This window comes from Gnatocerus cornutus, chromosome 3, assembly GCF_029298725.1.
Source record: "Gnatocerus cornutus isolate USDA-ARS CGAHR chromosome 3, icGnaCorn1.1, whole genome shotgun sequence".
Classification (NCBI taxonomy): domain Eukaryota; kingdom Metazoa; phylum Arthropoda; class Insecta; order Coleoptera; family Tenebrionidae; genus Gnatocerus; species Gnatocerus cornutus.
In genome coordinates, this window is record NC_142235.1 from 19,866,372 (window position 1) to 19,882,123 (window position 15,752).

Sequence of the window (15,752 nt, forward strand, 5' to 3'; positions counted from 1 at the left end):
TTAAACTCATTACGGAATTGTTTTCGTTGAGGTAGAGATTACATCTAATCAGCCGAATTAATTAGGAAAGTCAAAAGGGGCTACTTCAATTGTGGGAAGAAAAGGGAGGTGGCGGCGGGGTTCCTTGAAAGGAAGTTTGATGTTGTTTGAAGTTGCCTGCGTTTAGAACTTTGCTGATGCATGAAAGCAGAATTAATCTGAATAAAAATACTTTTGTGTCAGGTGGTTAATTAGTTCATAAATTCGAACAATAAATTACACATTTTGACCAGTCAACAAATTTTGGACGAAATTTTTTAAGTAGAATTGCCTCCTGATTTTAAATCCGACCTCATTCAGACCTGGAATTTTGGTGGTTTTGATGCTAGGGCAATGAAATTTGGAGAAATTACTAGTTTTGATTAGTTGACTGTCTGTCCTGAATACCGAGATTATTTGAACAACAGGGACGGATTTTAGAAATTTTTGTTTTCAAAACAGGGTAAAAATTTCCAATATTTTTAAAACGGATCTGTAACTTTAATAGTTTTGACATTAGCGAAATGAAATTTGGAGAGGTTTTTATTTCTAACATGTTGACTGTCTGTAGTAAATCTCAAAATTTTTGATCAGCTGGGACGGATTTTAAAAATTTTTATTTTTAAGACGAGCCAAAAATTTCTAATATTTTTCATTCGGACATGTAATTTTTGTAGTTTTGATGCTAGAGCAATGAAATCTTGAGAGATTACTAGTTTTGGCTTGTTGACTGTTTGCCCTTAATACCAAATTTTTTTAACAACAGGGACGGATTTTAGAAATTTTTGTTTTTAAGACGAACCAAAAATTTCCAATATTTTTAAGTCGGATCTGTAACTTTAGTAGTTTGACATTACCGAAATGAAATTTGGACAGGTTTCTATTTCTAACATGTTGACTGTTTGTACCAATCTCAAATTTTTTGAACAGCAGGGACGAATTTTAGCAATTTTTATTTTCAAGATGTGCCAAAAATTTCCAATATTTTTCATTCGAACATGTAATTTTTGTAGTTTTGATGCTAGAGCAATGAAATTTGGAGAGATTGCTAGTTTCAACTTGTTGATTGTCTGTTCTAAATACCAAATTTTTTGAACAACAGGGACGGATTTTAGCAATTTTTGTTTTCAAGACTGACCAAAATTTTCCAATATTTTCAAATTCGATCTGTAACTTTAGAAGTTTTGACATTAGAGAGATGAAACTTGGAGGGGTTCCTATTTCTAACATGTTGACTGTCTGTGCCAAATCTCAATTTTTTTGAACAGCTGGGACGGATTTTAGAAATTTTTGTTTACAAGACTGGCCAAAAATTTCCAATATTTTCAAATTCGATCTGTAACTTTAAAAGTTTTGACATTAGCGCAATGAAATTTAGAGAGGTTCCTATTTCTAACATGTTGACTGTCTGTGCCAAATCTCAATTTTTTTGAACAGCAGGGACGGTTTTTAGAAATTTTTGTTTTCAAGACTGGCCAAAAATTTCCAATATTTTTAAATCGGATCTGTAACTTTAGTAGTTTTGACATTAGCGAAATGAAATTTGGAGAGGTTTTTATTTCTAACATGTTGACTGTCTGTAGTAAATCTCAAATTTTTTTAACAGCAGGAACGGATTTTAGAAATTTTTATTTTCAAGACGAGCCAAAAATTTCTAATATTTTTCATTCAGACATGTAATTTTTGTAGTATCGACGCTAGGGCAATGAAATCTGGAGAGATTATTAGTTTTAACTTGTTGACTGTCTGCCTTTAATACCAAATTTTTTAAACTACAGGGACGAATTTTAGAAATTTTTGTTTTTAAGACGAACCAAAAATTTCTAATACTTTCAAATCGGTTGTGTAACTTTAGTAGTTTTGACATTAGCGGAATGAAATTTGGAGAGATTACTATCTCTAGCATGTTGACTCTCTGTACTTAATCTTAAATTTTTTGAACAACAGGGACGGATTTTAGAAATTTTTATTTTCAAGATGAGTCAAAAATTTCCAATATTTTTCATTCGAACATGTAATTTTTGCAGTTTTGATGCTAGATCAATGAAATTTGGAGAGGTTACTAGTCTTGACTTGTTGACTGTCTGTACCAAATCTCAAATTTTTTTAACCACAGGGACGGATTTTAGAAATTTTTATTTTCAAGACGAGCCAAAAATTTCCAACATTTAAAAAACTAATTTTTCTAAAATTTTTTTGAAACCGGACCTGATGGAGCAAAGCGGACTTCAGATTCGGAATCAAAACCCAATTCCACTTTAGAAATGACATTCCACTTTATTAATTTTAGCCAAACTTCCGGAATTCAGTTATGCAACTAATACGATGAGCAAGTTTCTAACTTTATTAGGATATAACTAGTCTTCCTCGCATATTTCCATCACACCCATAAAGTGTAACAATGTAACATCGTGTATATGTATAAACAAATATCTTACCTATAAGTGGCTGATGCGTTTTGTGTAACCTTAGGTCTGGTATACTTCTTTTGAGCTGTGATAGCATGCCTAAACACGGTCAATATGCAAAATTACTTTTTTATTATTGACACAGTCCACACAAAAATGACAACACCAAATTTCAACTGTGTCATTAATAAAACAAATCAAGACAAGAAATGAACTGGGGTCGTTCCAAAACGAGCAGGGGGAGCAACACAAAATATCAAGATAAAGAACTTTGTCATTATTAAGTTCAAGAGTTTAAATCCGTTTAAACGAAACTAATTTACCTGTAATTGAATTTAGTGTGGACGATCTCTTTTTTTCTTCTCCAAAGTCGAGGTTCATCGGAGTGACATCTTGGCCGGCTTTCTCCGTGGAAAACTCGAGGATTCCATGTCCTGGAAAATAAAGTTAGATACTGGGAAAATTTCCGAAAAATCTCACCAGATTCCGACTCGTCACTGTACTGTGAATCTTGCCGACCAGTCATTGAATTTACTCTGGAAGCTCCATTGGAGTTGACTCCTCGGAAAAAGCGGCCCTCTTTGATGGGCCCTTTTGGGTAGAAGGAGCGGCGTGGGATGACCCCAGCTTGTTCGTCCTAAATTTACCCCAATCAATTGTGATTTCTACACTATTTAACCTACTTACGTCTCGTAAACTAAACGTAATCTCTAAATTATTCATGAACTGATTATAAAACTCGGGATACAGTTCTAACACGTCTAAGAGATCATCTCTATGTATCTTATGTAAATCACAGTACGTCAAAGCCCTAACGTTACAGCTTGATTTTCCCAATGTGGGATGTAGACACGGGTTTTCCCCGAAAATATCGTATTTACCTACAAAAAAAATTAATAATAACGTGGGAATTTGAATTTTATTTTTTTCCCGCTCTCCGGAAGCTTCAAGTTAGATTTGGTTAATGGCGAATTGTGCTCTTAAGAATTCTTAATCTAAGAGCTATTTTTAGAAATCGGTGTTATTTCGGCATTAGTAATAAAATTGAATTAAAAGTTGTAGAGTTTCAAATTTCCCGCTCGAAATTTCGAAGGTTGTGTGACCACGAAACGAAAATCTGTCACTGTGGAACGTCGATTTATGTCTAAATTAACTTATTTACTGCAAATATGCCTCTCCAGCGCAATTTTATGCCTCCACACATAAGTTAATTGAAAAAGTACGGTTAGTTTAGACAGTCGTGACAGCTGTCGAATTTTCAGTAACACCAACTTCGAAATTTCGAGAGGAAATTTAAAAATGTGTGGTACCACTGGCAGGCCCATCGTTTTCACTCATTTTCTATAAAATGACTAATTTTAAACGGCCATAACTCAGTTATTTGTTGCCGTACGTAAATATATTGCCTTGTTTTGGATTTTGGGAGAAATTCTGCGTAAAATGAGCACCAATACTTTAAGATTGCTTCTTAAACAAGCTATTGACTTTTTTCGATAAATTTGAACCTTCAATAGCAAAGAATGAACATGTTTAAAATTTGAAAAAATAAAATTTCAAACTTCCCGCTCAAAATTTCGACGCTTGTGTGACGGCCAAATGACAATCTGTCACTGTGGAACGTCGCTTTAGGCCTTAACTAACCTTTTTACTGCAAATATGCCTCTCTAGCGCAATTTTATGCCTCCACGCACAAGTAAATTGAAAAACTAAGGTTAGTTTAGACAGTCGTGACAGCTGTCCAATTAACAGTAACGCCAACTTCGAAAATTCGAGTGGAAATCTAAAAATGTGTGGTATCACTGGCAGACCCATCATTTTCACTCATTTTCCATGAAAGGACTAAAATTAAACGACCAAAACTCAGTTATTTGTTGCCCTTCGTGGGTTTTGAGCTTGGTTTTGGAATTTGGGCAAAATTCTGCGTAAAATGAGCAGCAAAAGTTTGAGATTACGGAGTAAATAAGCCAGATTTCGACTTTTTTCAACAAGTTGAAACCTTCAGTAGCAAAGAATGAACATATTTAAAATTTTAAAAAATAAAATTTTAAACTTCCCGCTCAAAAATTTCAAAGGTTGTGGTGTGACTGCGAAATGACGATCTGTCATTGTAAAACGTCGCTTTATGCCTAAGCTAACCTCTTTACTGCGCAATTTTATGCCTCTACGCACAAGTAAATTGAAAAAGTCAGGTTAGTTTGACAGTTTTCAGTACCACCAACTTCGAAATTTTGAGTGGGAAATTCGAAATATCCGGTTTTTGATTCGATTTTTTGAATAGTGCCGTAACAACATTAAATTTTAAAAATAGCTCTCGAATTAAGAACCCCCGAAAGCCCAATTTACAACCAACCGAATTTAATTTGGAACTTCAGAAGACCAATAAAAAAATTAAAATCCGCGAGAAAAGACCGAACATACCTAAAATAGCCATCACAATATCATCTCTCAATATCTCAATCGACCCTCTGGAGATGAAATACAGCGACGACAGCACATCTCCTCGATGCACCAAAGTGTCTCCAGGAGGAGCGTGCGTCGTCTTAAACTTAAGAGTGAACGCTCGAAGACATCCAGGACTTGCGCCATCGAAAACGCTGCAATTCTGCAGAAGGTTCCTATTGAGATGCAAGCAGATGTCCGCCTGAAGACACTCCGGAAATCCTTTTAACACGGAATTCATGTCGATGCCGTTGGTAAAAGTCCACGCGTGTTGGAAGTACTCTTCCAGACGTTGGCGGAGTGGATTTGGAATTTGGTGGAATCGGATGAACTCGCGCACTCGCAACATTTGAGTGTGGTAGCGGGCCGTGCCTGAGTAGAGTCTTTGGATGATGGCCGAAACGTTGCCGAAGATGCTGGCGTACATCAGCGCTGGAAAAGAAGGAGAATTTGTCAAAATCAAAATCGTACAGTAATCATAATTATTAATTAATTAATCAGAGATCGCATTAATTTTTTACGTAATCTTGATGCATAGCAATTTTTATGTCAGAATTGACTTATGTCAAATCATGGAGGGGAATGTTGCCAACCTTCTGATCTCAAAACTACCAAAGTTATTTCAACAGGATCCCAACCTTAAATAAAGAAATAACTGTCAAAGTGGACAGCAACCCCTAGTAATTTTAATCGGGAGCAGTTGGCAGCAACTAACATGGGTTGAAGCGCAAAACATGTCAAATCTTCATTGAAAATATCTCGTTTAGAACAAATTTTTCAGTAAATATTAATTAATTTGAGTCAACTTTGACAACGTGTTAACCTCAAAAATCGCTACGTTCACTTTTCCCCCAAATTTTTGCCCCAAAGAATTGAAACCCTGGTTTACACCCAAGAATTTTCGGAAATTTGCACACGAGAGTGGATCGATAGCAATGAGCTCTACTTTATCTTTTATTTAATTGAAATATTGACTTTTTATTTATAGCCAACTTTACAATGAAAAATTAATATCGTACAATTATGGAAAATGAACTAATTTATATTCAGCTATATCGAATAGCTCAAATCTACTTTTATCGGCTATAAAAACATTTTTTTTCTATCCAATCCTAATTTATGGCGGCAATTTTGCAGTGTTGCTAATTCCACGTTCGTTAAAATACAAACATATCTTCATTTGAAAACCCAATATTAGCATTCGTTACGAAAAAACTTCAGTTTTGCTGGAAATAGAAAATGATTTCTGGAGAATTTAGAAGTAAAGCCCCGCGTTTGTCGACTCAGGTTTTTTCCAGTTTTCTCATTAACTTCTCAAATTAACCTTGGAAACCGTGCAAGAGCAAGGACGAGTCGAGGAAATCAGCTTTCTCAAAAAACTGAGTTCGTTGTAATTAATTGAGGCTTACCAACAAACAAAAATATGAAATGAAGACATAAAAATGTCATCAAGCGAAAATGTGGTACTAAACGTCGTTTTCGCCCCGAAACAGCTTCTTGAAAGAAAAATGATATCTCGTTTATTTGTCAACACAATTTGAGCCGTATGTATGAGCTCATTTAATGCAGAATTTCAAGCTGAATCCAAAAATAACCATTTTTCTCGTACGTCAAGAAATAACTATACCAAAGCTCATCACTATTCACTCATTAAAAAGTTAAGTTGGCTGGAGCCCTTAGCGATTTTTATCAACAATAGTTGGCAGCAATAGCTTTTGACCTTGATGTAACAATGGCATGCGCAAAAGCAGATCGTTTTGCGCAAGATTGTCAAATCTTTATTGAAATCTTTCTTTTGCAGCAAATTTTTAATTAGTTATTGATTAATACACTCAACTTTGACAACGTGTTAACCTCAAAAATCGCGACATTCAATTTTTCCCTAATTTTCTCCCTAAAGAATTGAAAGTCTGATTTACAACCAAGAATTTTCGAAAATTTACACAGGAGATTGGACTGATAGCAGTTGCACTTTAGGTAAGAGGCGTTTGAAATTTTAGGTTGTCGCCAGAGAGCCAAAATTTTGGAGGTTCGAAAACGATTTTGCTTGATATCTCCGGAATTATGACAAATATTACAATACAACCCTTTTTGGAATCGTTTTTCTCGCAATTGTTTACCTCAGAAATCGATCTTAGACAGTTCGAATTCAAAATTTTCATTTTTTCAATGTAGAAGTAAGCCGCCTTTCAGTCTCTAATTCAGACACAGTCCATATTTCGCATATTAAAGTATTTGTGCTCATTTTACGCAGAATTTCGCCTAAATTCCAAAAAGATGAGAGTTGTCATTATCGGTCCACAAATAACTGAGTAATGAGCTAACGAGCAATCAAACTTCGTTATTATTAACGGAGGCTTACAAACAAACAAAAATATGAAATAAAGACAAAAAAATGTGACCAAGCGAAGTACTTACATCCCGCCAACATAACGCAGATGGTGAAAATCTTCTCAGCGTCTGTATTTGGTGCGACGTTTCCGAAACCCACGCTCGTCAATGTCGTGAACGTGAAGTAAAGAGCCGTCACGTATCGACTTTTAATGCTGGGCCCTCCGGTGTTGTTGGGGCCGTAGAACTGGTGGGTGTCGTTGGCTAGGATTTCTAACCAGCCGATGTGAGACTGGTTTTCTGCATTGCCGATTGCGTACCTGTTAATAGGAAATTATTTTACAAACTTACAGGTCTCCCAGAACTCATAACCCATAAATTTCAAAACAAAAATTAATTAAGTCAAAATAACAACCAATCCCGAAAGGGTACTCTAGAAGTGGGGGAAAAGATCATCCCAGTTTCCTAGGCAACGAGAGTGTGACCCAATGGGTAAAGGTGTGTGTCCATGGTTACCGATTTTCAAATTCTGTTCAGCTTCGGGATTGGCCACCGTTTTTTCGTCTTCACTCGATTATTTTTTGAACTAAAAAGTTTTTGTTTCGAAATTTTGGTGAAAGTCCGAGTTCTGGGTCACCTGTATGCATGTATATAAAGTCCGTTTTTTTTTAAAAAACCACCAACACCGCAATCTTCCCGTGCATTACAACCGGCAACGTTGCCTAGGGAGATTTTTGGTGAGAAAATAGTTGTCAAATGTTTGACATTTCTGAAAATTACGCAGTGTTTCCGTTAAAAACGTTTCTTTTACAGCCTGTTGGATTGCAAATCAAAGGATTTAATAGTGAAAAGACTCGGCACAGCCTGAAAGGCCGTTTTGTGTAATCAAATTGTCAATTAGGCAGCTAACCTATTTGATTTTAACACCAAAAAGTCACCATCGACGACGTTGCCGGTTGTAATGTGGTGGGAGAGTGCGGTGTTGGTGGTTTTTTAATAAAAAAACGGACATCAATTTTATTTGGATTTTGTTAGTAAAAACACAGAGATGAAAAAATGGAATTGCAGACATTTTTATTTAACTGAGAGCATTCAAAAAACGAATAAGAAAACATCAAGAAGATTAAAAAAGTTCAAATACTCGTTGTTTCAAAAAGATTTTAATCTAGTCACCTCTGAATTAAAAAGTGCCGCTTTGCCAAGATAATGATTGGAATGTTACATAACCTTAAAATACTTAAAATTATGTGATTTAGTGAGCTGAGGGGATAAAACTGACTCAACCTTTACTAAATTATGCCGTTTGTCGTTTAAATTCTTTCTCTATTGGCGATTTTGACGTTTGACAAGTGACATTATTGACAGAAGTCCAAAGTGACAGGACTAGTAGGGGAAAAGCACCGAATATTGGATACTTGCTTAAAAAAATATATTAAAAATGCTTGCTTCTAAATTGAATCAATTAAATTATTATTTATATTGATTTTGAAATGTTTACTTTATTATCTATACATTTAAATTACAAAAAAATACACGATTTTTATTTTATCGGCAAATATTGTCTTAAATTTGATGCTTTGAAAAAACAATAATGGGTATCAAAGATCTGAATATGGGATAACCAATAATAGGACCCGAAAATAAAAATATTAATTAATAATAAATAAAATAATAAAATAATAATTAATAAAAATCTAGTCAACAACGACTTTAAATAGAAGGTGTTTATAAATGTTTCTAGCATCAAGGGTGGCTTTGGATTAATGTCGTGCACTACTTTGCCGCTTTGTTTTCATAGTGAATATAACTATCTTGAAAATTATTTATGTACGACGTTTTAGTTACGGTTTTGTGTCCAAAATTTTGATTTTCAGGTTTCAAACCACAACTGGAATAGTTTTCTTTTCAAAACTTACTTTGCTCTATGATTGAGGTTAACTAAAAATGTCAGTTGAAAATTCTAAACCGATATTATAATGAGTGGCAAATTTCTTTAACATTTCATAGCCACCCTTGCTGCTAGAAACAGTTATAAACACCTTGTTAACATTCAATTATATTGTTACTTAAAATTAGATATCTAATATTGAGGGTACTAAAGTATCCAATATTAGGAATTTAGCATAGTTTGTTTCGGAGTGAAAAATTCGGTATTCAATTTTATTGATTTTTACTAGGTATAAACTAAACATAAAACCAACATTAAATATTATTTACTTACCCAGTAGCTCAAAATTTATAATAAATAAACGTATATTTAGGCCGCACGAACAAAATATTCAAATTAGCACAAAAGCCTTTCGTGGTGGTATCCAATATTAGGCAACCATCCAATATTCGGAGCTCTTCCCCTACACTGCGAGCGGCACAAAAAGATTTCATTCCAAAGCCAACCAAGATGAAAATCATTGTAAAACACAAAAATTGTTTAAAATTTCCAAATTTTCACCTCCATCGTTTGATTCTTTTCGATTATATAAAATTCATTGACTTACCATATGCAAGCTAACCAATGCGCAATAAGAGCAAACGTGGCCATAAGTAACAAAAGAACAGCGGCTCCATATTCAGAATACCTGTCGATTTTTCTGGCTACACGAACTAAACGTAAGAGGCGAGCAGTCTTTAATAATCCGATCAGAGTCGTCGTCTGGAAGAAAAATAGTCCAAAAATAAATTTTTACGGGTCGGAGTTTCGCTCGCTAATTTATGCTGTATGTAAGCATCTGCATGTATGTACAGTTAGTTGAATTATACACGAATTGTATTAAAAGAGGAAAATCTGTGAACAAATTTGGTCGCTGAAAAGGCTTTCAAATCTTCTTAGAAACGTCTCGAGTTAAAAAATCCTGTTCAGTGACGAAACTCCGTGTGTGTGCTTTTACCTGTCGTAAATATAAAACATGCGTCATGCGGTGTCGAATGAAAGTACAAAGTGTAAGCTGCGGATGTAAAAACGTCCTTAATTATAGAATTAAAGAACTTTGCAATGTTGGCGAACACCGCAAAATTCCCACAAAAATGCATCAAACTACGTTAACTACCTCGTCTTTATCCAAGCCCAACTATAGAAAAGAACCTCTGTTTTAAAAATGATTAGTCAAAAAGTATTGCTGAACAAGATGAAAAAGTGGATCTAACTAAAAATACGAGCCGGAAACTAATCGATTTCTGGATCGTATTTCCAACTACTTATCCTTCCATTAAACGTGTCACTTTAGACTATAAACAACGAACATTCCTTTATCAAAAATGCAAACACTTATAAACATCAACATGAAGTGAGGTTTTGGTTTGTACTTACTTCATCCGTGTCGCTTCCAAAAAATAACAAGTCGAAAGGCACCGCAGCTACCAAATCGATAAAGAACCAACCCTTTAAGTAATGAACGGCGATTCTTACAGGATCCGAGACGATCTCGTCGGTTCCACTGACATATGTCGTTCTGAAGTTTATAAGGATGTCGACTATAAACGTCACGTCAACTAAAAACAAAGGATTTTGATGTTAGTAATGACTTTTGGAATTGACGTGCGCGCCGGAATCCGGGGGATGTCAAAGCTCGAATGGAGAATTTAAACTGTTTTGTTTACTTCTATTTTATGTGTCAAATTCCAGTAAATTTATTTTCACAGTGGACTGAAATATTACCTGATGTAAAAACGGCTCTGTTGACAGTGAGAATTTGTCAGTGTTAGGAACAATAAATTCGTGCAAATCTTGCAAAATTTGTTCATAAAAATTGTGTTTCTCGTGTTTGATTTTATGATTAAAAGCGGATTTCAAATTTGCCGCTTTCAAGTTGATCAATCAACACTGGTGCGACCTTCTTTACTGGTCATTATCTCGTTTATTTTAAGTTGTTGGTGCTCATTTTACGCAGAATTTCACGCAGAATCCAAAAACGTAAAATTCATTGAGATCGGTCCAGAAATAAGTGAGATATGAGCAATCCAAGTGTCGGATATTAATTTTGAGTTGGAAAATTTTCAAAGTTGAATATCATCGAAACCACGAAAAATTTTGAAAAACGGTTTTTACCATCGTTTTTTTCGGGTCATTGTACTTTGGAATCCGCCCTCAAAAGTCGAAAATTCGATGGTCGATTTTTTGGGCAAAAAAATGTTGCGACTCAATCGATGAAAAATTTTCAATTTTTCGTTTTTTGATCGCCCCTCGTAAACTACTAGCCCTATCAATCTGAAATTTGGCCAGTTGATGAATCTCGAGCTCCTCTTTTGATCGATATATAATTTAATAATACTAAACGCGGTTTTTGCCCCAAAACAGACTCTTGAAAATGACCCTAAAAACACCCTCTGAAAATATAATTCGGTCGATATCTCGGTTAATTAATCGCGCTATATATGCTCATTTTACGCAGAATTTCGCGCTAAATCTAAAAATATCCTTAATTTTTTCGTACGTTGAAAAATAATAGAGTTAGAGGCGTTTGAAATTTTGGGTTATCGCCAGAGGGCCAAAATTTTGGAAGTTCGAAAACAATTTTGCTTGATATCTCCGGAATTAAGCCAAATATCAAACAACCTTTGTCGGAATCGTTTTTCTCGCAATTTTTTACCTCAGAAATCGATATTAGATGGTTCAAATTCAAAATTTTTATTTTTTCCATGTAGAAGTAGCTGCCTTTCAGTCTCTTATTCAGACTCAGTCGCTATCTCGCTTATTTATTTTTAAAGTGTTTATGCTCATTTTACGAAGAATTTCATGTAGAATCCAAAAAGGTAAAATTCGTTAAGATAGATCCAAAAATAGCTGAGTTATGAGCGACCAAAGTATCTGATATTGGATTTTGAGTTGGAAAATTTTCAAAGCTTGATATCTCCGTAACTACAAAAGATTTTGAGAAACGGTTTTCACCATCGTTTTTCTCGGGTCATTTTACTTTAAAATCCGCCTCAAAAGTTTTCGATGGTCGATTTTTTGGGGAAAAAAATTTTGCTACTCAATCGATGAAAAATTTTCAATTTTTCGTTTTTTGATCGTCCCTCGTAAACTACTTGCCATATCCATCTGAAATTTGGCCAGTTGATAAATCTAGAGCTCCTATGTTGATTGATATATAATTTAATAATACTAAACGCGGTTTTTGCACCAAAACAGCCTCTTGAAAATGACCCTAAAAACACCCTCTGAAAATCTAATTCGGTCAATATCTCGGTTAATTAATTTTGGAAATTTGAGCTATATATGCTCGTTTTACGCAGAATTTCGCGCTGAATCTAAAAATATCTTTATTTTTAAAAAACGTTAAAAAATAACTGAGTTAGAGGCGTTTGAAATTTTGGGTTGTCGCTAGAGAGCCAAAATTTTGAAGGTTCGAAAACGATTTTGCTCGATATCTCCGGAATTATGGCAAATATCAAACAACCCTTTTCGGAATCGTTTTTCTCGCAATTTTTTTACCTCAGAAATCGATATTAGATGGTTCGAATTCAATTTTTTTATTTTTTTAATGTAGAAGTTAGCTGCCTTTCAGTCTCTTATTCAGACTCAGTCGCTATCTCGCTTATTTATTTTTAAAGTGTTTGTGCTCATTTTACGCAGAATTTCATGTAAAATCCAAAAAGGTAAAATTCGTTAAAATAGATCCAAGAATAGCTCAGTTATGAGCGATCAAAGTTTCTGACATTGAATTTTGAGTTGGAAAATTTTCAAATCTCAATATCTCAGAAACTATAAAAGATTTTGAGAAACGGTTTGCGCCATTGTTTTTTTCCGCTAATTCTACTTTAGAATCCGCCCTCAAAAATCGAAAATTCGATGATCAATTTTTTGGGCAAAAAAATTTTACGACTCAATGATGAAAATTTTTAAATTTTTCATTTTTTGCTTGCCCTTCGTAAACTATTTGTCCGATCGATCTGAGATTTGGTCAGGTGATAGATCTCAAGTTCCTTTTTCGATCGATGTATAATTTAATAATACTAAACGGGACTTTTGCCCCAAAACAGCCTCTTGAAAATGACCATAAAAACACCCTCTGAAAATCTAATTCGGTCGATATCTCGGTTAATTAATCTCGGAAATTATGCTCATTTTGCGCAGAATTTTGCGCTGAATCTAAAAATATCCTTATTTTTCTCGTACGTTAAAAAATAACTGAGTTAGGGGCGTTTGAAATTTTGGGTTGTCGCCAGAAGGCAAAAATTTTGGAGGTTCGAAAACGATTTTTCTCGATATCTCCGGAATTAAGCCAAATATTAAGAAACCCTTTTGTTTGGCTTAGAAATTAATCTTCGATAATTCGAATTCGAAATGTTATTTGTTTCAGTATGAAAGTTAGCTGTTTTTTGGTCTCTAATTCAGACAGTCGATATCTCGCTTATTTATGAAGCAATATTATAAACTATTTGTACTCATTTTACGCAGGATTTTATGCAGAATCCAAAAAACTAAGATTCGTTAAAATCTATTGAAAACTAACTGAGCTATGAGCAATCAAAGTTTCGGATATTAAATTTTGAGTTAGAAAATTTTCAAATCTCAATATCTCCGAAACTAGGAAAGATATTTGGGAAACGGTTTTCACCATCGTTTTTCTCGGGGCATTTTACTTTAGAATTTGGTCTCAAAAGTCGGAAATTCAATGATCAATTTTTGGGGAAAATATTTTGCGATTCAATCGATGAAAAATTTTCAATTTTTCGTTTTTGGATCGGCCTTCGTAAACTATTTGCACAATCAATCTAAGATTTGGGCAGTTGACAGATCTCGAGCTCCTCTTTCGATCGATATATAACCTAATAATACTAAACGCAGTTTTCACCCCGAAATAGCGTTTTGAAATTGAATTTAAAAACAGCCTCTGAAAATCTATTTCGGTCGATATTTCTTTTATTCGTTAAATAAGTTGGAGCTAAATGGTTTCATTTTACGCAGAATTTTGCGCTGAATCCAAAAATATTCTTATTTTTCTTGTATGTCAACAAATAACTGAGTTAAATAAATGCGTTTGAAATTTTGGGTTGTTGCCAGAAGGCTCGAAAACGATTTTGCTCAATATCTCCGGAATTATGACAAATATCAAACAACCCTTTTCGGAATCGTTTTTCTCGCAAATTTTTATCTTAGAAATCAATCTTAGATATTTCAAATTCAAAATTTTCATTTTCTCAATGTAGAAGTTAGCTGCTTTTTAGTCTCTAAAGGGTCGATATCTCGCTGATTTATAAGGCAATATTAAAGTATTGGTGCTCATTTTTCGCAGAATTTCACGTAGATTCCAAAAAGAGACATTTAATGTTCGATATCTCCAAAACTACGACAGATAGAAAATTGCGGTTTGCGCCTCATTGTCACCTCACAGGAACAAAACGCAGAAATGATTGTCCAAATTTTCCAACTCACCTATTAAATCTATAATAACAATGGGATCCTCCCCGTACTTTTTGGTTTTTCTGCTATGATCGGGCTCGTTGAGTAAAAAAGCAGCAACATAAGGCGTAAATATCGCAGTGTACATCACTAATATCAGTATAATCCAGTCCCAGACGGCTTTAAACGGTGAATAATGTAAAATCGTCCAGTTGTGTATCCTGGGATTTTGCAGCTTGTATTCTGGTAGGACGTCCGCCCCCAAAGACAACACCTGAGAAACAAAAAAAAAACATGACAACGGAAATTATTGTAATATTCATGATGAATTTCTGTACACAATTATTTTTTTTTCTAACACGCGAAATGTGTATTTCTATCTACAAACTCTGCTCATGTTTATTAACACAAATAAAAATTGTAAGTAATCAATGACGCAATTTACACATGATAATAATAAAAAAAGCACGCCACTGCATTTTCGGATTACCAAGCGCATGAGCTTCGATGGACGTCTAGATCTTGAGAATTTCTTGAGTAACAAAGGCATTTTTCAAGTCAACATTGCAACACTGTCAAAACGCACTACTCTGGAATCGGAATTTTTCTCATTCAACACATATCATGGTACTAATTTTTATTTAGAATTTTATCGTTCTTTATTTTTAACTTTATAAACTTCAATCAGTGCGGATTGCCAACTGCCCTTTTCGCATGTTACACGTACGAGGAAGTTCCCGACACTTCTGAACACACGAAGTTTTAATTAACTCGATGGTTTGATGACGTTACGCGGAATGTGGCACGCAGACTTTTTAGTTGCTGAGAATAGAATCTGAAGAGCCCGTGATTATTCTAAACTTGTGCAGCGAAGGAGGAATTTGATGAAAACGCGTTATTTATTGTGGTGGAAGTTTCGGACTGATGCACATTTAAAATCGGTTGTAGAACCGACCAGATGGCATATCAAGGGTTTTTGTTGTTTCGACTTGAAATGACTAGATTTTGCCCGATATGTACGGAATTAAGGCGAATATGAAAAAAGCCTTTTCGAAATCGTTTTTCTCGCGGTTTTTTGGCATAGAAATCGCTCTTCGATAGTTCGAATTCGAAATTTTTATTTTTTGAATGTAGAAGTTAGCTGTCTTTCGGTCTCTAATTCAGACTCGATCGCTACTCGCTTATTTATGAAGCAAAATTAACATATTTGTACTCAT

The 15,752-nt window shown here is 34.6% G+C and overlaps 1 protein-coding gene across 4 annotated transcripts in view; it reads right to left on the reverse strand.

The window, feature by feature from the left end:
* LOC148177885 (voltage-gated inwardly rectifying potassium channel KCNH6-like) overlaps positions 1-15,752 on the reverse strand; it is a 90,246-nt gene that overhangs the window by 6,673 nt on the left and 67,821 nt on the right. For 2 of the 4 annotated variants that reach the window (XM_088033185.1, XM_088033188.1), the window contains 10 exons: positions 14,569-14,809; positions 10,501-10,682; positions 10,241-10,261; positions 9,692-9,846; positions 7,284-7,516; positions 4,845-5,297; positions 3,114-3,307; positions 2,907-3,063; positions 2,750-2,860; positions 2,457-2,525 (listed from right to left, as the gene is read on the reverse strand). In XM_088033185.1, the coding sequence (XP_087889311.1) occupies positions 2,457-2,525; positions 2,750-2,860; positions 2,907-3,063; positions 3,114-3,307; positions 4,845-5,297; positions 7,284-7,516; positions 9,692-9,846; positions 10,241-10,261; positions 10,501-10,682; positions 14,569-14,809 (1,816 nt within the window). The remainder of the gene's footprint in view (positions 1-2,456; positions 2,526-2,749; positions 2,861-2,906; positions 3,064-3,113; positions 3,308-4,844; positions 5,298-7,283; positions 7,517-9,691; positions 9,847-10,240; positions 10,262-10,500; positions 10,683-14,568; positions 14,810-15,752) is intronic. The other 2 variants (XM_088033186.1, XM_088033187.1) reach the window with 2 other exon arrangements.